The 22,219-nt window shown below is 43.4% G+C and overlaps 1 protein-coding gene across 6 annotated transcripts in view; it reads right to left on the bottom strand.

Annotated features, from left to right (window-relative positions):
* LOC135520912 (son of sevenless homolog 1-like) overlaps positions 1-22,219 on the bottom strand; it is a 78,288-nt gene that overhangs the window by 30,553 nt on the left and 25,516 nt on the right. For all 6 annotated transcript variants that reach the window (XM_064946759.1, XM_064946769.1, XM_064946778.1 and 3 more), the window contains 7 exons: positions 19,159-19,323; positions 18,064-18,273; positions 17,600-17,743; positions 17,283-17,393; positions 16,385-16,483; positions 11,553-11,680; positions 6,808-7,469 (listed from right to left, as the gene is read on the bottom strand). In XM_064946759.1, the coding sequence (XP_064802831.1) occupies positions 6,808-7,469; positions 11,553-11,680; positions 16,385-16,483; positions 17,283-17,393; positions 17,600-17,743; positions 18,064-18,273; positions 19,159-19,323 (1,519 nt within the window). The remainder of the gene's footprint in view (positions 1-6,807; positions 7,470-11,552; positions 11,681-16,384; positions 16,484-17,282; positions 17,394-17,599; positions 17,744-18,063; positions 18,274-19,158; positions 19,324-22,219) is intronic.

Below are 22,219 nucleotides of genomic sequence, written 5' to 3'. Positions count from 1 at the left end.
TGATGTTCATCAGTCCACAGTAAGTCAAATTGTCTATAAATGGAGAAAGGTCAGCACTGTTGCTACTCTCCCTAGGAGTGGCCGTCCTGAAATGATGAGTGCAAGAGCCCAGTGCTGAATTCTCAATGAGGTTAAGAAGAATCCTAGAGTGTCAGCTAAAGACTTACAGAAATCTCTGGAAGATGCTAACATCTCTGTTGACGGGCCTAGAATATGTAAAACACTAAACAAGAATGGTGTTTATGGGAGGACAACAAGGAAGAAGTCACTGTTGTCCAAAAAAACCCATTGCTGCATGTCTGAAATTCGCAAAAAAGCACCTGGATGCACTAGCAAAATATTCTGTGGACAGATTAAACTACAGTTGAGTTGTTTGGAAGGAACACACAACACTATTTGTGGAGAAAAAAAAGGCACAGCACACCAACATCAAAACGCTATCATTTGTTTTTCAGCAGGACAATGACCCAACACACCTCCAGGCTGTGTAAGAACTATTTGACCAAGAAGGAAGAGTGATGGAGTGCTGCATCAGATGTACTGGCCTCCAATCAACTGACCTCAACCAAATTGAGATTGTTTGGGATGAGTTGGACCGCAGAGTGAAGGAAAATCAGCCAACAAGTGCTCAGCGTATGTGGGAACTCCAAGACTGTTGGAAAAGCATTCCTCATAAAACTGGTTGAGAGAATGCCAAGAGTACAAAGCAAAGGGTGGCTACTTTAAAGAATCTCAAATATATTTTCATTTGTTTAACACTTTTTTGGTTACTACATGATTCCATGTGTTATTTCATAGTTTGTCTTCACTACTATTCTACAATGTAGAAAATAGTAAAAATAAAGAAAAACCCTTGAATGAGTAGGTGTGTCCAAACTTTTGAGTTGTGTAGAGTCAGTATAAATGTGTGTGCATGTTATATGTGTGTGAGCAAATGGTCTCACACACACACACACACACACAAAAAGTATTCAGACCCCTTGACTTTTTACACATTTTGTTACGTTACAGCCTTATTCTAAAATGGATTACATAAACATAGTTCATCAATCTACACACAATACTCTATAATGACAAAGCGAAAGCAGGTTTTTAAAAATGTTAGCAAATGTATTACAAATAAAAAACAGAAATACCTTATTTACATAAGTATTCAGACCCTTTGTTATGAGACTTGAAATTGAGCTCAGGTGCATCATGTTTCCATTGATCATCCTTGAGATGTTTCTACAACTTGATTTAAGTCCACCTGTGGTACATTCAATTAATTGGACATGATTTAGAAAAGGCACACACCTGTCTATATAAGGTCTCTCAGTTGACAGTGCATGTCAGAGCAATACCAAGCCATGAGGTCAAAGGAATTGTCTGTAGAGTTCCGAGACAGGATTGTGTCGAGAAACCGATCTAGGGAAGGGTACCAAAACATTTCTGCAGCATTGAAGGTCCCAAAAGAACACAGTGGCCTCAATCATTCTGAAATAGAAGAAGTTTGGAACCACCAACACTCTTCCTAGAGTTGGCCGCCATGCCAAACTGAGCAATCCGGGTAGAAGGGCCTTGGTCAGTGAGGTGACCAATAACCCTCATGGTCACTCTGACAGAGCTCCAGAGTTCCTCTGTGGAGATGGGAGAACATTCCAGAAGGACAACCATCTCTGCAGCACTCCACCAATCAGGGCTTTATGGCAGAGTGGCCAGAAGAGAAGACACTCCTCAGTAAAAAGGCACATGACAGTTTGCTTGGAGTTTGCCAAAAGGCACCTAAAGGACTCTGACCATGAGAAACAAGATTCTCTGGTCTGATAGAACCAGATTGAACTCTTTGTCCTGAATGCCAAGTGTTTTCAGCAGCAGAGACTGGGAAATCGGGATGATTGTCAGGATGAAGGGAAAGATGAACGGAGCAAAGTACAGAGAGATCCTTGATGAAAATCGGCTCCAGAGCGCTCAGGACCTCAGACTGGGGCAAAGGTTCACCTTCCAACAGGACAACAACGCTAAGCACAAAGACAACACATGAGTGGCTTCGGGACTAGTCTCTGAATGTTCTTGAATGGCCCAGCCATAGCCCGGAATTCAACCCGATCGAACATCTCTGGAGAGACCTGAAAATACGACGCTCCCCATCCAACCTTACAGAGCTTGAGAGGATCTGCAGAGAAGAATGGGATAAACTCCCCAAATACAGGTGTGTCAAGCTTGTAGAGTCCTACCCAAAAAGACTGACATGCCAAGTTAAGTAGAAATATCTGGGATATCTGTAGTTTATTTTACTATTCATATTTTTGCCAACTTTTACTTCACTACATTCCTAAAGAAAATAAATTTACTTTTTACATACATTTTCCCTGACAGCCTAAAGTGCTATATTTTGACAGGAAAATGGTCAAATTCACACTTATCAAGAGAACATCCCTGGTCATCCCTACTGCATCTGATCTGGTGGACTCACTAAACACAAATGCTTTGTTTGTAAATTATGTCGGAGGGACGGAGGGATGAAAGATAACACGCAGAAAGCTACCATTGCTGCACTGCTATCACACATTTTCTAACTCTTGGGACATTGACCTTCAAAAAAATCACTATGAGGCCGCCATCCCAAGTGAACCCGACCGACCCTCCTGGCTGGCTCATGGACTATATGGATTCTTGATTGCAATTTATGGGAAAAGAGAAGCGTAGATCCATGCGAATTGTAATGCAGATAGTCAGGACAGAGAGATAAGAGAGAAAGTGTGTTGTCCCTCCGCTGCTGTCTCCTGGGTGGGAGTAGGGTGTGTGTCCAGGCATGAGGTGCATCATACAGGAAGCACCTTTTTCCCCTTTTCAAATTACCCTGGGCACACAGACACACTTTTCCTCAAAAGGCTGGTTTCCCTTGGCTTATTTGAAATCAGTGGCACACAGACGGTTGAAAACTAAAAATGAAAATAGTGGCCTAAATTTACACCCTACTCTTTATTCGGGGGAGGAAGTTTACACAGGGGTGTAAGCTGGACAGTCCACCCATAAGAGGAACGTTCTCTTCTGGCTTTGTATTGTGCTGCATTAACCTTGGACCAGTGTTTTTAAACTCCAGTCCTTCACGACTCCCCAACAGCACAACGATTGGTGTAGCCCAGGACAAGCACACCTGAACCAACTCGTCAACTAATCATGAAGCACTTGGGTGAGTTGAATCGGGTGTGCTTCAACAAAAATGTGTACAGTTTGGGGGTACTCACTTACCACAGGTACTCACTTACCACCACTGCTCTAGACATCCAGAGACAAACAAGATGAAACTCAAACTTGTGTAAGAGTTCAGAAAGGCTTCCGTGCTAAACAAAGGAAAACGTGTGTTTTTAAGAAGATTTTATACAACACCTGTATGTTTGCATGACATTGAATAACAATGCATAGAAACAGAACAAATTCAAAAGCGCTTGACCTAAATGTTTGCTCCCCAGATTACCAGAGCCCACATCCACTTGGACTTTGAGTGATTGAATTTGGTGATTTATTTCCCCAAAATGACATCATTACTTTTAATTAATGAAGAGCTTATTAGTCCAATCGCAGCCTTGTATCTGGTTAGGTACAATGGCACCCGTCAGAAGAGAAGAATACAGATCCCATGGTCTAACAATTGCTGTGTGTGCTGGGTCATTCAGCCTTTCTTAAGAGCGATTTCCCACGAATCACTTTTTCATACATTCTTGAAAAATATAACCACATATATTAAATCTAAAAAATATAAACATGAATATAGAAATGTTTGATTTGCATTAAATTTTTTATATATATATATATATATTTGTTGAGCATAATATAGCCTGTTCTACAGGCTTATAGTTCCAGGGGGGATCTCTGATATTACCAACAGTAAAAGTGAACATTTATTAACAATGGTCACCCTCTGCTGGTGATATGTAGGATGTGCAATGATTCAAGTAAAAGGAGGGCTGTGATTGGTTACATTGCTTACTATGCCAATTTCTCTGAATAAAATGGGCCATAACTTTAAAACTAGTAGAGATCCCAGTCTGGAACTTTGATATTCCTGTAGAGCCTATTATGTTCCACAATATATTGTAAAATTTGCCAAATCAAAAAAGTTATATTTTCAATATTCATGTTTCCATTTTTATATTTCGATATTCATAAATTATTATTATTTTTGACTATTAAAATACTACTCCTATTACAGCGCAAGTGGTAAAGCTTCATATGACATACATTTTTTGCTTTGTAGCACCTACAGATGAAACATTATGGAGTCTTAAAGGAGGCCTGGGTAAGGCCAAAATGTAATAAATATGCCAACTTCTGGATACAAAGAAATGTCAAAAACTCTTCCTCTAAAATAACTATATTAGGGATTATAATTCATGAAAATTCCAAAAGTAATGGATTTTTTGTTGTTTGGCTTTAGTGAGGAATCACTAAAGGAGTTCAGGTGCCACTGAAGTCTGCAAAGTGATTACCTCAACAACACTAATGGCTAGCTCACCAACACTCCACAAAGGGCTGTGAGGGAAAGGGGAAGTTTAGTATTTTATAACATGATGCTAGACGGTTCATGACCCTGAAAGTAGTCTATGGGCCCAGAGAAACTGTAATCCATGGGTTGGTTTTCTTTAAACAGCTACACACAAGGTGAGGATATTGAACTTCCCCTTTAAACACTAAACAGGCAGGAAAGATCTGATACTGCCGGTCACTTACAAAATGGCGAAGTGAAGATAAATTGGCTTCGTCCTCTTGTTTTTTTTGTTCTTTATCAGTTCTCGCTGTGTTATCTGGAGCTAAACTGACACTGAAAACAAAGCAGGTCATCACATCCCGCGCTCTGACGTCAAGTGTGGCCAAATATTTACAAGCCGTGTGAAAACAGCTATAAATGGATGCGGGGATGACGAAAGTGGGGGGAAGAAAAAGGCCTTCCACTATCTTGTCTTTTCTGTGTTTGTGCCACGCTCAAGGTTTGGTGTGTAGAACAACAAGGTGATAACAGGAACAGGCACTCCAGGCACTGGGCATGTGCATATTACATAAACACAAACAATGGAGGTGTACAATGGTGGGAACACGTGAGTAAGAGACCAGGCCCTAATAGTTAAAAATTTTTTTTTAAAGATACAGAAAATATCTATGTTTCTTGGCATTCGCTTTCGCCTGTCCAGTTCTCTCATTTCAAAGAAATTAAACGTGGAGAGGGAGCCATTTGAGATGTGACCCATGTCTACTTCCTGCTCCCTGTAGCCCTTTACACTCGTACCTGTACCTGGGTTGAAAATGGCATATTTGGGCACTGGTAAGCGCCTAAATTGGAACACAGTGGCTATACAATAACATGCAGTGTCAACGTTTATGATCACTATGTTTGATGTAGAATTACAAGATGACATGGTGTCATACCCTAGGTTGTTCTGAACAGAAAGAGCATGTTTGTCTCGTTGGATTCTAAACTTTGAACATTGAGATATTAAAGACATGATAGATCAGACGCATAGTATATAAAGGAGTGAGATCTGTAGAAAGGCAGTGGCTGTGGAATGTGCTGGGTGGACAGGAGGAGAACAAAAAGATTGCTATAGGGGAAGCAGGTGGACATCTGTGGATTAGGCAAAGGAGGGGTTGAGGTCAGGTCAGATCCCATGAAGGGAATAATAAGGGTTTTACTACCCTCTTCCTGTGGAACCATAAGATGTAAGGATTGGAGAGAAGGAGGAGTGTCTTAAGTGGGATATTAAACTTGGTTAAGCTTCTCTAGTGTCCGTCAATTATTTTACTCTGAAAAATTAGAACCTAACGGTCTAAAGCATGACTCTTTTCTATGCGCACCAAAATTACGATGTTTCTCTGAATTGCCCCGTGAAAGCCTAACACCGTAAGATAGCATTTTATAACTTAGAAATGTTGGCAATAGAACAAGCTTTCATGATGCCCAGCTGACTCAGACTGCAATTTATAAAATGGGCTGTTTTTGGATTGCATGAACAACAGTAATTGCGTGATGGCGGCGATGCAGGTCTGTGTTACAAACAAAACAACTACAAGTGTTCTTGCTCTTGTTGCTTAACAGCTCAGCTAGGAGAACGCAAAAAAATCATGTTATAGTTGAAGACTCTTCTTCGAGTCCTTAAAGTGCATTGAAATTACGCAGGAACTCTGCACACCAGTTGGTCCTCTCACTCAAACTATTTTTTGTCTTATGTTGCACCTACCCCACATTTTCCAGGAATATTGTTATCATGTTACTGAATGTATCCAGAGTATTTTCAGATTCCCTTATCAACAAATGCGGAGAAAAGTACAGTGAAGGTAAAACGCACATAAAATCAACAGTGGAATGTTCGGATTCAGCCTTGTGAAAGGTGAACTGTCGTATCCTCAACTTTGGTCAAATAATGTTCCCGTAATCTCCAAACTGTTCCCTTTCAATTGCTACTATGCTTATGCATTTCATATTTCTTCTGTAAAAAAAACATTTCAATTTAGCCCTATCCATATAGGCCAAATCGCACGACTGTAAAGGGTTAAACCTTTAAACCGGTTGTTGAACACCAAATTTGACTCCTTACAGACTACTTTTTCACAGGATTCTCCTCCTCTCTAAAACCAAACCCTGCCCCTTCCCCCTGTTCTATGATAGGAAAGGGTCTGCAAGATGTTCTCTACTAGGATTTAGCAACTACTGTTATTCCACACATCTGAGGGAGTTATTTGTATAGCCTACTGTACGGAAAAGGCATGCATTTCAACAGGTCATAACAGGTCAACATAGGAAACCTTTTGCTGTGTCATGCTTTTTCTCACCTGCATACATGTGGAAGGTGAGCCTTTCGATGAGCTTGAGCACTGTACCCGCCTTGATGATGGGGATGCCCGACTTGGACTGCACGTTCTCCTCGAACACCACGTTCTCCTCAGAGTCGGGCGTAGCGAACCGGTAAAGCTCCGCCCCGGGCAGCCTCATTTGCTCCTCCTTCTCCTCCTGTAGCATGGCCGAGTCCAGCATGCGCTCCAACGTCGAGCGGTACTGCAGTGAGATGAGCGCCGCCATCCAGCCATTCTTGTCCTCGGCCGACTTGGCGGCGAACACCACGCTGTAGCCATCTTTGAGGATGATCTCAAAGGCGTGCCGGTACTCGCCCTCCTTGTCGTCCTTGTCATTGATCTGAACCTTGCGCATTAAGAACTTCTCCTTGAGGCGGTACTCGGCGGTGGACGAGGCGCCAGGCAAGCGCGGCTGACCGTGGTTGGACTTGCAGCAGATCATCAGGCCGTCGAAGAGGAAGATGTGCCGTTCGTGCTTGGCGCCCACGCGTGTCAGCGTCCCCTCCATGATGAATTCGCTGCAGCACTGGCCAATGTCCTTTCCCTCCCAGCCGTCAATGTTCTTCTGGATCTCGTTCATCTTCTTGATGGCCAGGTGCTTGCCCTTCATCTGCTGGCTGTAGAAGCGGCAGGCTGACTCGCTGGTGCCGCCGTAGAGTTTGAGGAGAGAGAGAAAGAAAAGATGAGATAAAATGACAAAAAAGTTGAATGTAAGAGAAAGAATGTGAGAAAAAAAAGGAAAGCGGGGGAGAAGAGAGGAAGGGAAATGTGGGTCTGATGTTCACAGCCCATTGACAATGGAAAACAAGTCAACAAAGCCAGCGAGACTGAGATTGAGTGGAGGGTCAGTGTGGGTGGCTAAAGCAGAGGTACAACTAAACCTGGTCCAGGAGGGGGTTCCTACAAATAACATCTCCTTAACAAAACACTGGGTGCGATTGAAGCGACGTGACTGGCATCCCCACCCATAACTAAACTCAGCAAAAAAATAAACGTCCTCTCACTGTCAACTGGGTTTATTTTCAGAAAATATATATATATTTGTATAAAATAAGATTCAACAACTGAGACATAAACTAAACAAGAGACATGACTAACAGAAATTGAATAATGTGTCCCTAAACAAAGGGGGGGGGGGGTCAAAATCAAAAGTAACAGTCAGTATCCGGTGTGGCCACCAGCTGCATTAAGTACTGCAGTGCATCTCCTCCATGGACTGTACCAGATGTGCCAGTTCTTGCTGTGAGATGTTACCCCACTCTTCCACCAAGGGGATTGAAGTCCGGGCACTTCGCTGGCCACGGCAGCACACAGACGTTCCTGTCTTGCAGGAAATCACACACAGAACGAGCAGTATGGCTGGTGGTAGTATGGCTGGTGGCAGTATGGCTGGTGGCAGTGGGTCATATCAGGATGAGCCTGCAGGAAGGGTACCACATGAGGGAGGAGGATGTCTTCCCTGTGACAACCACCGTTGAGATTGCCAGCAATGACAACAAGCTCAGTCCGATGATGCTGTGACACTGCCCCAGACCATGACGGACCCTCCACCTCCAAATCGATCCCGCTCCAGAGTACAGGCCTCGGTGTAACGCTCATTCCTTCTACGATAAACCCAAATCCGACCATTACCCCTGGTGAGACAAAACCGTGACTCGTCAGTGACAAGCACTTTTTGCCAGTCCTGTCTGGTCCAGCGACGGTGGGTTTGTGCCCATAGGCAACATTGTTGCCGGTGATGTCTGGTGAGGACCTGGCTTACTACAGGCCTACAATCCCTCAGTCCAGCCTCTCTCAGCCTATTGCGGACAGTCTGAGCACTGATGGAGGGACTGTGCATTCCTGGTGTAACTCTGGCAGTTGTTGTTGTCATCCTGTACCTGTCCCGCAGGTGTGATGTTCGGATGTACCAGTTCTGTGCAGGTGTTGTTACACGTGGTCTGCCACTGCGAGGACGATCAGTTGTCTATCCTGTCTCCCTGTAGCGCGGTCTTAGGTGTCTCACAGTACAGACATTGCAAACATGGGAAACAGTGTTTAAACCCTTTACAATGAAGATCTGTGAAATTATTTGTATTTTAACGAATTATCTCTGAAAAACAGGGTCCTGAAAAAGGGACATTTCTTTTTTTGCTGAACCTGACCCTAACCTTAAAGGATAATTCCACCCAAAAACTATCTTTTAGTTTTTGTTTCATTAGTCCATTGTTGATATAGTCCCTACATGTTTTGCATGTCAGCAATCCAATAAAGGACTAATGAAATAAATACTGAAAGAGAGTTTTTGGATGGGAGTTTTCCTTTAACCACACCAATAACCTAAAACTTAACCTAACCAGAACCCATTAGGTAATTCAACATCAGTTTGCTGGTCAGTCATGTCCCTTCGGTTAACACCCAGCAGGCCAATTGACTAAACTTCCTCACCATTCCAGCAGTTCAGTTCGAGGAAGGGCCCACACCCATGGTTAACAGGGTGCCTTGGAGGACCAAATGAGAAAGTACATAAGAATAGAATGAGTCTAAAAGCATAAAAGAGCCTGATTATATTTACTTGAGCCAGACACTATTTAAATATTGTTTTGGTTCATCATACCATTAACATGGTCTATGGTGTGACTATCATATTCAAAATGAGCTATGAGTATCTCTCATTCCAGCTCTTTTAGGACCACAATGTAGACTAGTCTGTTTTAATCACTCTCTTTATTCTTATATTATACCAATGTCTATTTAAAGTATGTATTCATTACTAAGGACCATGCCCCCTGTAATAATTAGGTAATGTGAGGAGTAAGTTTAAAAATCTTTCAGCAATTCAATACAAAAAGACTGGTTCGAGTGAAAACCAGCACATACGGTGCTCTTTCAAAACCAGAATGACAAAACTTAAGTAAGCAGAAGAGGAGAAAGCTCTGCGGCACACCAGAACCAGAATCTCACCTCTACTGCTCATGACAAATCAGCTGAGCAGTAATTCCAATGATCACTTCTAAAACCACCTACTTAGAATAATCGAACAGCATTGCGCCACTGGGGCTTGATTTCAGATATCCCAATTTTCTTTTTTTGGGGGGGGCTAAAGATTTGTTGGTGGTTCTACAAATTGATTGAGTGAGAGGGTGATAGGAAAAAAATCAACAAGGATTTAACACCCGCTAGTACAGTGCGTCTGAACTAAAACTACTTGTAAACAATCGCGGGAGGGCTTACTTTGTTTTTCGTGGACGCACGACGACTCGCATCAGCACTCCTGAGAGGAGGGGGAGGCAGGCGAAGCAAACTCACGCGCCTGTCTTCATACCAGCACCTCAAAGTACAGGATGACTTTCACCCGGCCCGAATTAGCTTCGCTGAGAGACAAGGGGCACCTCTGAAGGGCAAGGGATAGACTACACACAAAGTTCACCCCAGAAACAACAAGTTCCATTTCCCAGTCCATTAAGTGTGAAACTCTAAAAACTATACACAGAAAGAAACTGTCAAAACTTTGCCTACTCTCAAGTCTGATCAAAGAGGTTATATTTGAAGTGCATTTACATTCATCTTTAAACGAGCAGTCTTGCAATGAAATTAATCAAGTAGTTAATTCAAGCAAAAAATTATAATGAGCATCATTATCAAACCATCATTTATCCCAGGCAGCGATGGACCTTGCCAGAGCATTGGCGACTAAGAGCTTATTACGTTTTTCCTAATGAACAGCAAGGTTGCGAAAGAGCAAACATAATTCAAATGGCTGTGACAGAGCTCTTGGGTTGTTCTTTGTTCTGGCTCTCGAAATACAAAGACCCCTAGAGACAGGAAAGGTGTAGCGAAACGGCCAAAGTCAATAAAGGTAACCCTTGTGGGGTACCCCAACTCAGTGTGTCCTCTCGGAACGTCCATTTTAGCCTCCTACGTGTGTCACCATCCCCACGTTCCCGCCAAAGTATGGGGTGCAAAGACATACCGTAAGATAAGCCATCCTTTCCCCATGAAAAATAAACAAAAAAACAACTAAAAAGAACAGCAAAGGGGTAATCTTTTTCTCATTTATAACCTGTGTCCTCCACTCAAGTAAAGAATGAGCGACAACCGCATGTAACCAAAAAAACACCCCGTTTTCTTCACCAATACAAAAGGAGGGTTGGAGATAAAAATGGTCCGCACGGTTTGGAGGCTAAAGTCCACTGTTGAAAGCAAGGGAATTCTCCCCCCCCACTTCAAATTCTATAACTTTTTCCCCCTCAAAGCCGGGAACAATAACACCAGAACAGCCCAATTCCTGACACAACTTCCCTCCGACAACACAGTGGCGAGCCTCCCTCCAACCCTCTCCCTCCCCCCCACAAGTCTATTTTAGGTCCAGAGGGAAACTCAGAACTGAGCTTAGGGTGGGGGGTGTGCAGAGGATGGGAGGAGTACACCAATGAGGCAGTAGTATGAATTGCTGTGTGTGTGTTAGTGTGGGTGTCTATTGTGAGGTGTGTATTGTGCTGTGCAAGTGTTAACGCCTCTGAGTATATATAGTGCACATATGAGACATATCCACCTTTTGGTGCTTGTCTGGTCTGCGCCATTATGTGTGTTTGAGTTATCTTCCCATATTTTGCTTGTGGATTTCTATTACTGTGTGTGCATATGTACTGTGTGTGTCAGAGCTAGCTTTGTATCTTCTTGGGTAAAGAGAACCCGGTGTGGATGGACCAGGAGGGGTTGTAAATTGGCGCTCCTCTGCTTACCTCAGCCTCCTCTTAGCCATGTTCTTGGAGCAGATCCTCTCCATGCTACTCTGCAGATTGAGCAGCGCCGTGATGGCCTGCTTCAGACACTCCTTGTCCTCCTCGTCCTCACTTTTCTCCTCTAGTTGCTGTGGAAAGGAGGGGGGAAGAGGGGATGGGGCAGATAAAGAGGGGTAGAGAATAAAATGTTGGATCAGGTGGTTTCGCTGGTAGGGGGAGTCTGGAGAAGGATAATGATGCGGTATAAGGCCAAACTCATGAGCGAGATTACGGCTGAGGGAGAAAAAAAAATCCCTCCCTCTCCATCATTCTCTAATTCCCAACCCCCTCAACTCCAGTGTTTCCCCTTAATTCGTACTTTCTTGAGCGACTACCAAGGATTGGTCCAACATTACCAACATTGTCTAGCCCTCCTTTATATATACAGTCGTGGCCAAACAGTCGTGACAAATATTCATTTCCACAAAGTTTGCTGCTTCAGTGTCTTTAGATATTTTTTGTCAGATGTTACTATGGAATACTGAAGTATAATTACAAGCATTTCATAAGTGTCAAAGGCTTTAATTGACAATTACATGAAATTGATGCAAAGAGTCAATATTTGCAGTGTTGACCACCCTTCTTTTTCAAGACCTCTGCAATCCACCCTGGCATGCTGTCAATTAACTTCTGGGCCACATCCTGACTGATGCCAGCCCATTCTTGCATAATCAATGCTTGGAGTTTGTCAGAATTTGTGGGCATTTGTTTGTCCACCCGCCTCTTGAGGATTGACCACACGTTCTCAATGGGATTAAGGTCTGGGGACTTTCCTGGGCCATGGACCCAAAATATTAATGTTTTGTTCCCCAAGCCAATTAGTTATCACTTTTGCCTTACGGCAAGGTGCTCCATCATACTGGAGAAGGCATTGTTCGTCACCAAACTGTTTCTGGATTGTTGGGAGAAGTTGCTCTCGGAGGATGTGTTGGTACCATTCTTTATTCATGGCTGTGTTCTTAGGCAAAATTGTGAGTGAGCCCACTCCCTTGGTTGAGAAGCAACCCCACACATGAATGGTCTCAGGATGCTTTACTGTTGGCATGACACAGGACTGATGATAGCACTCACCTTGTCTTCTCCAGACAAGCTTTTCTCCGGATGCCCCAAACAATCGGAAAGGCGATTCATCAGAGAAAAGGACTTTACCTCAGTCCCGCAGCTGAATCAACTTTAGGAGACGGTCCTGGCGCTTGCTGGACTTTCTTGGGCACCATGAAGCCTTCTTCACAACAATTGAACCGCTCTCCTTGAAGTTCTTGATGATCCGATAAATGGTTGATTTAGGTGCAATCTTACTGGCAGCAATATCATTGCCTGTGAAGCCCTTTTTGTGCAAAGCAATGATGACGGCACATGTTTCCTTGCAGGTAAGCTTGGTTGACAGAGGAAGAACAATGATTCCAAGCACCACCCTCCTTTTGAAGCTTCCAGTCTGTTATTCAAACTCAATCAGCATGACAGAGTGATCTCCAGCCTTGTCCTCGTCAACACTCACACCTTTGTTAACGAGATAATCATTGACATGATGTCAGCTGGTCCTTTTGTGGCAGGGCTGAAATGCAGTGGAAATGTTTTTGGGGGATTCAGTTCATTTGCATGGCAAAGAGGGACTTTTCAATTAATTGCAATTTATCTGATCACTCTTCATAACATTCTGGAGTATATGCAAATTGCCATCATACAAACTGAGGCAGCAGACTTTGTGAAAATGTATATTTGTGTCATTCTCAAAACTTTGGGCCACGACTATAGGGCATACTATTTTTCAGACCCCTTGATTTTTTTTTACAGCCTTATTCTTATCCCCCCCCCCCCATCATCAATCTACACACAATACCCCATAATGACAAAGTGAAAAAAGTGAAAACAGAAATACCTTATTATTCAAACCCTTTGCTATGAGACTTGAAATTGAGCTCAGGTGTATCCTTTTTCCATTGATCATCCTTGAGATGTTTCTACAACTTGGAGTCAACCTGTGGTAAATTCAATTGATCGGACATAATTTGGAAAGGCACACACCTGTCTATATAAGGTCCCACAGTTGACAATGCATGTCAGAGCAAAAACCAAGCCATGAGGTTGAAGGAATTGTACGTAGAGGTCCGAGACAGGATTGTGTTGAGGCACAGATCTGGGGAAGGGTACCCAAAAATTACTGCAGCATTGAAGGTCCCCAAGAACACAGTGGCCTCCACCATTCTTAAATGAAAGAATTTTGGAACCACCAAGACTCTTCCTAGAGCTGGCCACCCAGCCAAACGGAGCAATCGGGGGAGAAGGGCCTGACCAGGAACCTGATGGTCACTCTGACAAAGCTCCAGAGTTCCTCTGTGGAGATGGGAGAATATTCCAGAAGGACAACCATCTCTGCAGCACTCCACCAATCAGGCCTTTATGTTAGAGTGGCCAGACGGAAGCCACTCCTCAGTAAAAAGGCACATGACAGCCAGGCTTGGACTTTGCCAAAAGGCACCTAAAAACTCTCAGACCATGAGAAACAAGATTCGCTGGTCTGATGAAACCAAGATTGAATTATTTGGCCTGAACGCCAAGCGCCATGTCTAGCGGAAACCTGGCACGGCCACTAAGGTGAAGCATGGTGGGGTTCAGCGGCAGGGACTGTGAGACTAGTCAGGATCAAGGGAAAGACGAATGGAGCAAAGCAGAGTGAGATCCTTGATGAAAACATGCTCCAGAGCGCTCAGGATCTCAGACTGGGGTGAAATTTCACCTTCCAACAGGACAATGACCCTGAGCCCGCAGCCACGACAACACAGGAGTGGCTTCGGGACAAATTTCTGAATGTCCTTGAGTGGCCCAGCCAGAGCCCCGACTTGAACCCGGTCTGGAAAGACCTGAAAATAGCTGTGCAGTGACATTCCCTATCCAACCTGACAGAGCTGGAGAGGATCTGCAAAGAAGAATGGGAGAAACTCCCCAAATACAGGTTTGCCAAGCTTGTAGCCTCATACACAAGAAGACTCATGGTTGTAATTGCTGACAAAGGTGCATCATCAAAGTACTGACTAAAGGGTCTGAATAGTCGTTATGGGGTATTATGTGTAGATTGATGAGGGAAAAAAACTATTTAATCAATTTTAGAATGAGGCTGTAGCGTAACAATGTGTAAAAAGTCATGGTGTCTGAATACAATGTATAAGTACATGGCTCTGGTAGCCAAATGTGTTTAGGTGAGCGGACCTAAAGTAACCATCAGTTTTTTATCTATGTCATCTTCTTTGCAGTTTTCTTCAAGTCTCTAAACTAATAAGGTAGCTAGCATGCTGTGGTTAAAGTACAGAAAGCCCTACCTCTTGCATCTGTAGCAACAGTGTCTATATTATTATTATATATTAATATATATATATATTTATTTAACTAGGCAAGTCAGTTAAGAACTAATTCTTATTTACAATGACAGCCTACCCCCGGCCAAACCTGGACGACGCTGTGCCAACTGTGCGCCGCCCTATGGGGCTCCCAATCACGGCCGGATGTGGTTGAGCAGCCTGGATTCAAACCAGGGACTGTAGTGACGCCTCTTACATTGAGATGCAGTGCCTTAGACCGCTGCGCCACTGGGGAGCCCCATGGTCTGTTATAGTCTTGTATACCTGTGCAAACGCATGACATGTAAAGGATAATCAATGAGGGACTATGCGTTCTATGGGAAATAATGAACGACGTGGAAGGAGTGTTCTACTATGTGCCAGCGGAGTGGAACTAACCTTCCACGGAGTTGCATAACCCATGGGTTTGCATCCTATGGCTGTCCCTTTGGCTATGCCATCTGAGGACAAGGCAGAAAGAGACTCCTCTCCACACCCACTTTCCCTTTACCCTGGACTCGCAGTAAGTAAGCTAGGGGTAGAAAAGAAATTCTGCGATTTAGCCCTCTCCAGAGCAGCCGCCACTTCCATGGCTTGCTGGAAAGAGGCTTAGGGGAGAATAAGGACTGTGTGGGCCAAATCTTTGCCTAAGTGTGAACAAGAAGCCCAGCACTAAGGCTCTCTCGGAGGGTGCACATCGTTCCTGTCCTTGTGACTTTTGGCAGATATTCCACGCTAGTACAGATCATGTGGTCCAGCGGTAACTCTTTCTGCTCTAAAACACATGCATGACTACCCACCAGAGACCAATCGCGGCATCCTCCCTTCCTTCTGTGTCCCTCCCACCTACTCTCCCTTCTCTGATTTCAAACCTGTCTGAATAAGTTAAATACAAGAAGGAGTGTGGAACCTCCCAAGGGGCAATCTGCAATTGATACATTCATTTTTTTACTTTTAAATGAATGATATATACCCATTCATTCTTTAAAAATATTTAAAAAATGCCTCGGTTAAAACGATCATGTTGATCCCATGGATGTCAAGTCCTTGAATCCATAGATCTGTCTATGAATTTGAGAGTGGTTACATTTCTCCTGCCCCATCCCTTAGATGGGACCCCTTTGTTGTCAATCAAAACATTGTAAAAACCAGGCCACATCAACTGTGGGCTGGTGGATCGTCGGAGAAAAACCAGCCCCCTGCATCCAACCAAGGCTTTCTGATCCATATACAGTACCTTCGGAGATACTGACACAACATATTTATACACTATTATTATTAAATGTTATAATATATGCCATTTAGCAGACTTTCATCCAAAGTGATTTCCAGTCCAGAGTGCATACATTTTACGTATGGCCCTGGGAATCGAACCCACAATCCTGGCAATGCAGCAAGTGCCATGCTCAACCAATTGAGCTACAGAGGACCACATTATGAATCCTCATACATGCTTACCTTTAAGATCTCGAAATAGTGGAGACAATGATAGACCGGTGTGAGGAGCAACCGGGGCAGGACGTACTGGACTGCTTCCTTAAAGCCTTCACATATAGACTGGGGAGTCAGAGACAGAGAGAGATGAGGGTTAACTTGGGCAGGTAATAGTGTCAAATCTTATCAAGGTAAACAGTGGTCTGGGGGGGGGGGGGGGGGGGAAATTCCTAAACAAACACATTTCTTACTTTAGGGAAAATCCATCCCAGAAAGGGCCAATAACATTTATAGTATCTCAAATTGTTCTGGCAATTCTCACACGAACTGCATTGGGAGGAATGTTTGACGTGCTTTAAAATAAAAATCTAAATTTTTTAAAACCGTGATTAAAGTGTATATTTTACACCCTTTTTAGACCTATACATGCCTCCTGTAAGACCTTATGATCCATGAACTGTACATGATGCCAACATCTTGATGCAATTATACTCCTTATAGTGTGCTCTAAAATGTGGAGTATGTCTAGATTCTGAAATACAACTGTTCACATTAATTCTAATTAATATTTTGGAGCACAATGACACCAAGACGCTGCCTGTATCATGTACGGTTCACAAATCAAAAGCTTTCCATGAGGCATGTACAGGTCTAAAAAGGGCTTAACATTTCCACTTTCATCTTGATTCTCAAAAAAAGTATATTTCTGGGCCTTCCTGGCGTGGACCGCAACTCATAACTTTCTTAAAACATAATTTGAATACATCAGTTGTTTACAATGTCTCATATGACAACAAAAACATCAACAATGGAGTAATCAAGCCTGACTTTTGGGATTATGATAAGGAGTGGTCAGTAGGCTGGGGGAGTAATGAGCAGGCTTGGGAGTGTGGTCAGTAGGCTGGGGGCTGTGGTCTCTGACCTGGAGGTAGAAGGCAGCTCCCGGTTTAGACAACTGGTTGAGGAAGTGATCGTGGAAGCCAGTCCGCAGGATGTCTTGAGCATATGTCTCGTAGGGGTCGAAGGCCAGCTCCTGGAATCAAAAAGAAAGCTGTATCAAATGTCATGCGTTATAACAGTCGTGCTGCTGACACTGGCCACAACCATAGGGTGTAAGGGGGGTCTGTGAATGGCAAGTAACCTTGCCTGGGACCTGAAGACTTGCGTTAGCTCCCTGATCTAACGCACGCACCCACCCAGAAACACACACCCACGACCACCACACAAACACACACCAACCTCAGCCAGGTCTTCAAAGCAGCTGCCAACCAGCGGGTGTGGGCTCCCCTCATCTGTCATCTCCACCGTGTCTTCAATAAGGCCCAGCAGCTTAAGGGTGACCTCGTGGATGTCCACGATACGGCTGAAGATGTTCTCCACGTCCTGCAGGGGGTAGTAGAGAGAGGAGAGAGAGCGAGAGAGAGGATGGGAGACAGGGAATTAAGAAAGGGGAGGGAGGCCGTGAGAGAGTTGGGGGAAGAGAGAAAGAAAGCGAGTCGTGTGGGAAGAGGGGGAGGGTGATAGAGAGATAGGTGGAAGGGGGAGAACAGTAATGCAGGAAGGTGGCAGTAGAGAAGTGAGAGAGCGGTGGTAGAGAGGGGAAAAAAGTAGTGGAAAAAGACCAAAGTAGAGTCAAACAAAGTCATGATGGAAGATCATCGCTGCACACGTGTGTGTGTGTGTCTACCTCCATCACTACTCACATGGTGGGAGAAGAGTATGGCGTCGGAGGCCAAGGGCTCGCGGAACACCTTGATGATGAGGTTGAGGTCGCGCAGGTACTGTCTGACCTCGGCCATGAAGGTCTTGACCAGGTCGTAGTAGGTCTGCTCCTCGCTGGTGGACGGCTCCTCGTCCATCAGGGGGAAACCGCTGATGTCCTCCTCATCCTGGTGGAACATGTCCATCAGAACCTGGAGATGGGGGGAGAGTAGAAACGACCAGACATATTTCTTACCAATTACTCAAGAAGAGTGTTCTAGACCACTTTTTGCTCCCGGGTGGCGCAGCGGTCTACTGCACTGCATCTCAGTGCAAGAGGCGTCACTACAGTCCCTGGTTTGAATCCTGGCTGCATCATATCCGGCTGCGATTGGGAGACCCATAGGGCGGCGCACAATTGGCCCAGCATCGTCCGGGTTTGGCCGGTGTAGGCCGTCATTGTAAATAAGAATTTGTTCTTAACTGACTTGCCTAGTTAAATAAAAATAAATAATTATACGTTGAATAGTCACAGAGGGACATCAGCATAGATACCAGGTTGGAGTCAATTCATTTTAGTTCAGTCAATTCAGGGAGTAAACTGAAATTCCAATTCCAATTTTCTTCAGTAATTTTCTTTAAAGAAAATGTGAAATTGGAATTTCAGTTGACTTCCTGAATTGAAATAGATCCTGAGAGACCAAAGCTTAGAAGCGCGAGCACGAGCACACATTCTCATTCAGCTGGCATTCTTCATCAGCTTATGTTCACAAATGACCCTACGGACTCCTTTAGTGGAGTATTGGCCAGTCAGTGTGGTTCCTGGGCCTTCTCACCATCACACACCACCACCCATACTAAGGCCAGCAACAATAGCATTTACAAGCTAATCTAATTTCATACTCATAGCAACATAAAAAGGGACAATCTGGGATTGGTACAGTCATTGAATCTTGAAGAACAACACTTGTATAACTATAAATAGTTTGTCATATATGACCAGTGATGTCCTGCTGGGAGATGTCATTGTAGCTGATGTTGAAGACCCTCTTCATAATGCATTACAATACAATGCACAACACAGGCGTTACTCTCACCTTATCGGCACACATGGCCACGGTGATGTCCTGCTGGGAGATCTCGTAGTGGCGGATGTTCCTCACGTAGTTCCCTGCCAGCTTCAGGATGTCTGCTGAGATGTACTCCAACACTGCCACAATGTACACCGACACCTGGTGGTCAATCTTGTACCCTAGTACCTCCTGAACAAGGGAGAGGAATTATGGGGAAAATTAGTCCACAATGAACACGTACACCTACGTGGTGGTTGACATTGTACCCTAGTGCCTCCTGAATAAAGAACAGGAATCATGGCAAAATGAATCATGGGTAAAAGCAGGGTCAGTGGGGTTTGACTACTGTACAATCCGACCACTGTACTTTCAAACTAATGGAAACGGTGTAGGCCTAAATGGGCCACAGAATGCAGAATGTGCAGGGTAAGAATTCCGTCAAGCGTTTTAGTTACCGGTACACATCATTGAACAGTAATTGGGCACAATAGGTACTTTACTTAATTACTATTAATGTGAGATGGTTATACAAGGTAATTAGCTAAGAATTGTATAACATGTGTTCGTAAAATGATGTCAACCACAGTAATTATGTTGTTGCTGCACATGAATGTATATGTGTATTTCTAAAACAAAGAGCACTAGGAGCTCATAGCAAAAAAATTCTAAAGAATAAGTGGAATATTGTATCCAAAAAGAGGCATGTTTTTAAAAGGTTGCTTGGTCATCTCTGGTTAGGTGTTAGTTAGGCTTTACATTTTAGAACGCTATCATTCCTTATTTAAAGGGGCAATAGGTGAAAGTGTACAAAAATGTAAAAGTGCAAAAAGTTTAGGTCTTTCACAACTTTAACCTTTTGTATTCTTTGAAGCATGGTCTAAATTAAGTAGATCTTTGCATATCCTTGGAATTGTACTTCATGGTTTGAGAACTCTACAGCCACAATTCATTCTAGCCTGTGTGCAAACCTACATTCTACATTTCTCCATACCCATCCCACAGCATTTTACCAAAACTTTGTTTCAACTGCAGATAGCCCCTTTAATATCATCTCAAAGTATTTGGCATGGGGGAAGACATTTTGTTAAGCATCACAGGTTCATCCTGGATTTTCAATAAGTGACCAATTCCACAACAGTTCAACATCTCCCTCTATTGGTCAGTATAGGTATTGTGAGAAAAGTGGCCAATACCTTTACCAGGGCTGTGTTCAATAAGAACCGAAACAGAAAACATTTTGGAAAACACAAAATGTCTATTTTGTTTATTGAGTCACTTTAAAAAAGCAGTCCAATCAACCCTTTTTCTGTTTCATAACATTGTTACTTTCTGAAGTGTAGAACACAGACATCAGTAATCAGGCCCTGCGCAGGAGGATTACAACACTTTCAGATATACTGCGTAGAACAGCTAGAATAAATTAATTAATAAATATATATGACAGACAGTCCTACTTGCAACATTCAGGACTTTTTACTGTGACTTCAGAAACTATTCACACCATAATTTTGTGTCACTGATCAATACCCCATAACTTCAAAGTGGAATTGTTTTGAGAAATGTTTACAAATGAATAAAAAAGTAAAAGCTGAAATGTCTTGGGTCAATAAGTATTTAACATTTTACGGCAAAGCCTAAATAAATTCAAGAGTAAAAATGTGCTTAACAAGTCACATAATACGTTGTGTGCAAAAATAGAAGTTTAACGCGATTTTTAAATGACTACCCCATCTCTGTGCCCCACACATACAATTAGAAAGGCCTCCCCAGTCAAGCAGTGAATTTCAAGCACAGATTAAACCACAAAGATCAGCAAGGTTTTCCAATGGTTCGCAAAGGGCACCTAATTGGTAGATGGGTAAAAAATAAAGCAGACATTGAATATCACTTTTCGCATGGTGCAGTTATCAATACACACAGCCACTACAAAGATACAGGTATCCTTCCTAAATCAGTTGCCGGAGAAGAAGGAAACCGCTCAGGGATTTCACCATGAGGCCAACAGTGATTTTAGAACATTTACCGAGGCTGCCATGCTTCTAGCTCTTAGGGAACTTTGCAGTATTTGTTTTTGTGTGTTATTTCATACATTATTAGCCCAGGAAATGTGTGTTATTAAATACAGCCGGAAAGAACTTTTGGATATCAGAGCGGTGGTAACTCACCAGCATTACGACCAGGAATACAACTTTCCCCAATCGGACCCTTTGTTCATACCCCCCAGGGCAATTGAACTGATTCAAGAGGCAGAACCAAAACACCATCGGCGGAAAATAAGTACTCAGAGTGGACTTCTAGTCCGACTCAGGAGGCGCGCACACCATCCACCGCATCAGAGTATATTGTTCTGTCTCCATCCAGAGACACATCAGGGATTGTAACATACTCCATTTCAAGGAAACATGGCACTCTTGAGATATACTGTCTGAGTCCATACAGCCAGTTGGGTTCTCAGTTCATCGCACAGACAGAAATAAATATCTCTCCGGGAAGAAGGGCAGGGGTGTATGGTTCATGATTAATTACTCATTGCGTGATTGTGTTAACGTACAGGAACGCAACACCTTTTTTTCACCCGGCCAAGAATACCTCAATCAAATGCCGACCGTATTACCTTCCAAGAGAATTCTCTTTGGTTATAGTCACAGCCGTGTATATTCCCCTTCAAGCCGATACCACGGCTGCCCTCAAAGAACTTCACTGGACTTTGTGCAAACTGGAAACCACATATGAGGCCGCATTTATTGTAGCTGGAGACTTTAACAAAGCAAATCTGAGAAAAACGCAGCAAAATGTCTATCAACACATTGACTGTAGAACTTGCGCTGCTAAAACAATCAATGCTACTCCAAATTCCGGGATGTCTACAAGGCCCTCCCTTCAGCAAATCTGATCACCCCTTCCTATGGCATAAACTCAAACAGGAAGGACCCATGCTAAGGACTATTCAACGCTTGTCTGACCAATCGGAAATCCATGCTTCAAGGTTGATCACGCGGACTGGGATATGTTTCGGGTAGCCTCTAAAAATAACAAATTAATACACACTGATACGGTGAGTGAGTTCATCAGGAAATGCATCGAT

The sequence above is a fragment of the Oncorhynchus masou genome, chromosome 4, assembly GCF_036934945.1.
Source record: "Oncorhynchus masou masou isolate Uvic2021 chromosome 4, UVic_Omas_1.1, whole genome shotgun sequence".
In the NCBI taxonomy this organism is placed as follows: Eukaryota; Metazoa; Chordata; class Actinopteri; order Salmoniformes; family Salmonidae; genus Oncorhynchus; species Oncorhynchus masou.
This window is presented reverse-complemented; position numbering and strand designations above follow the sequence as displayed.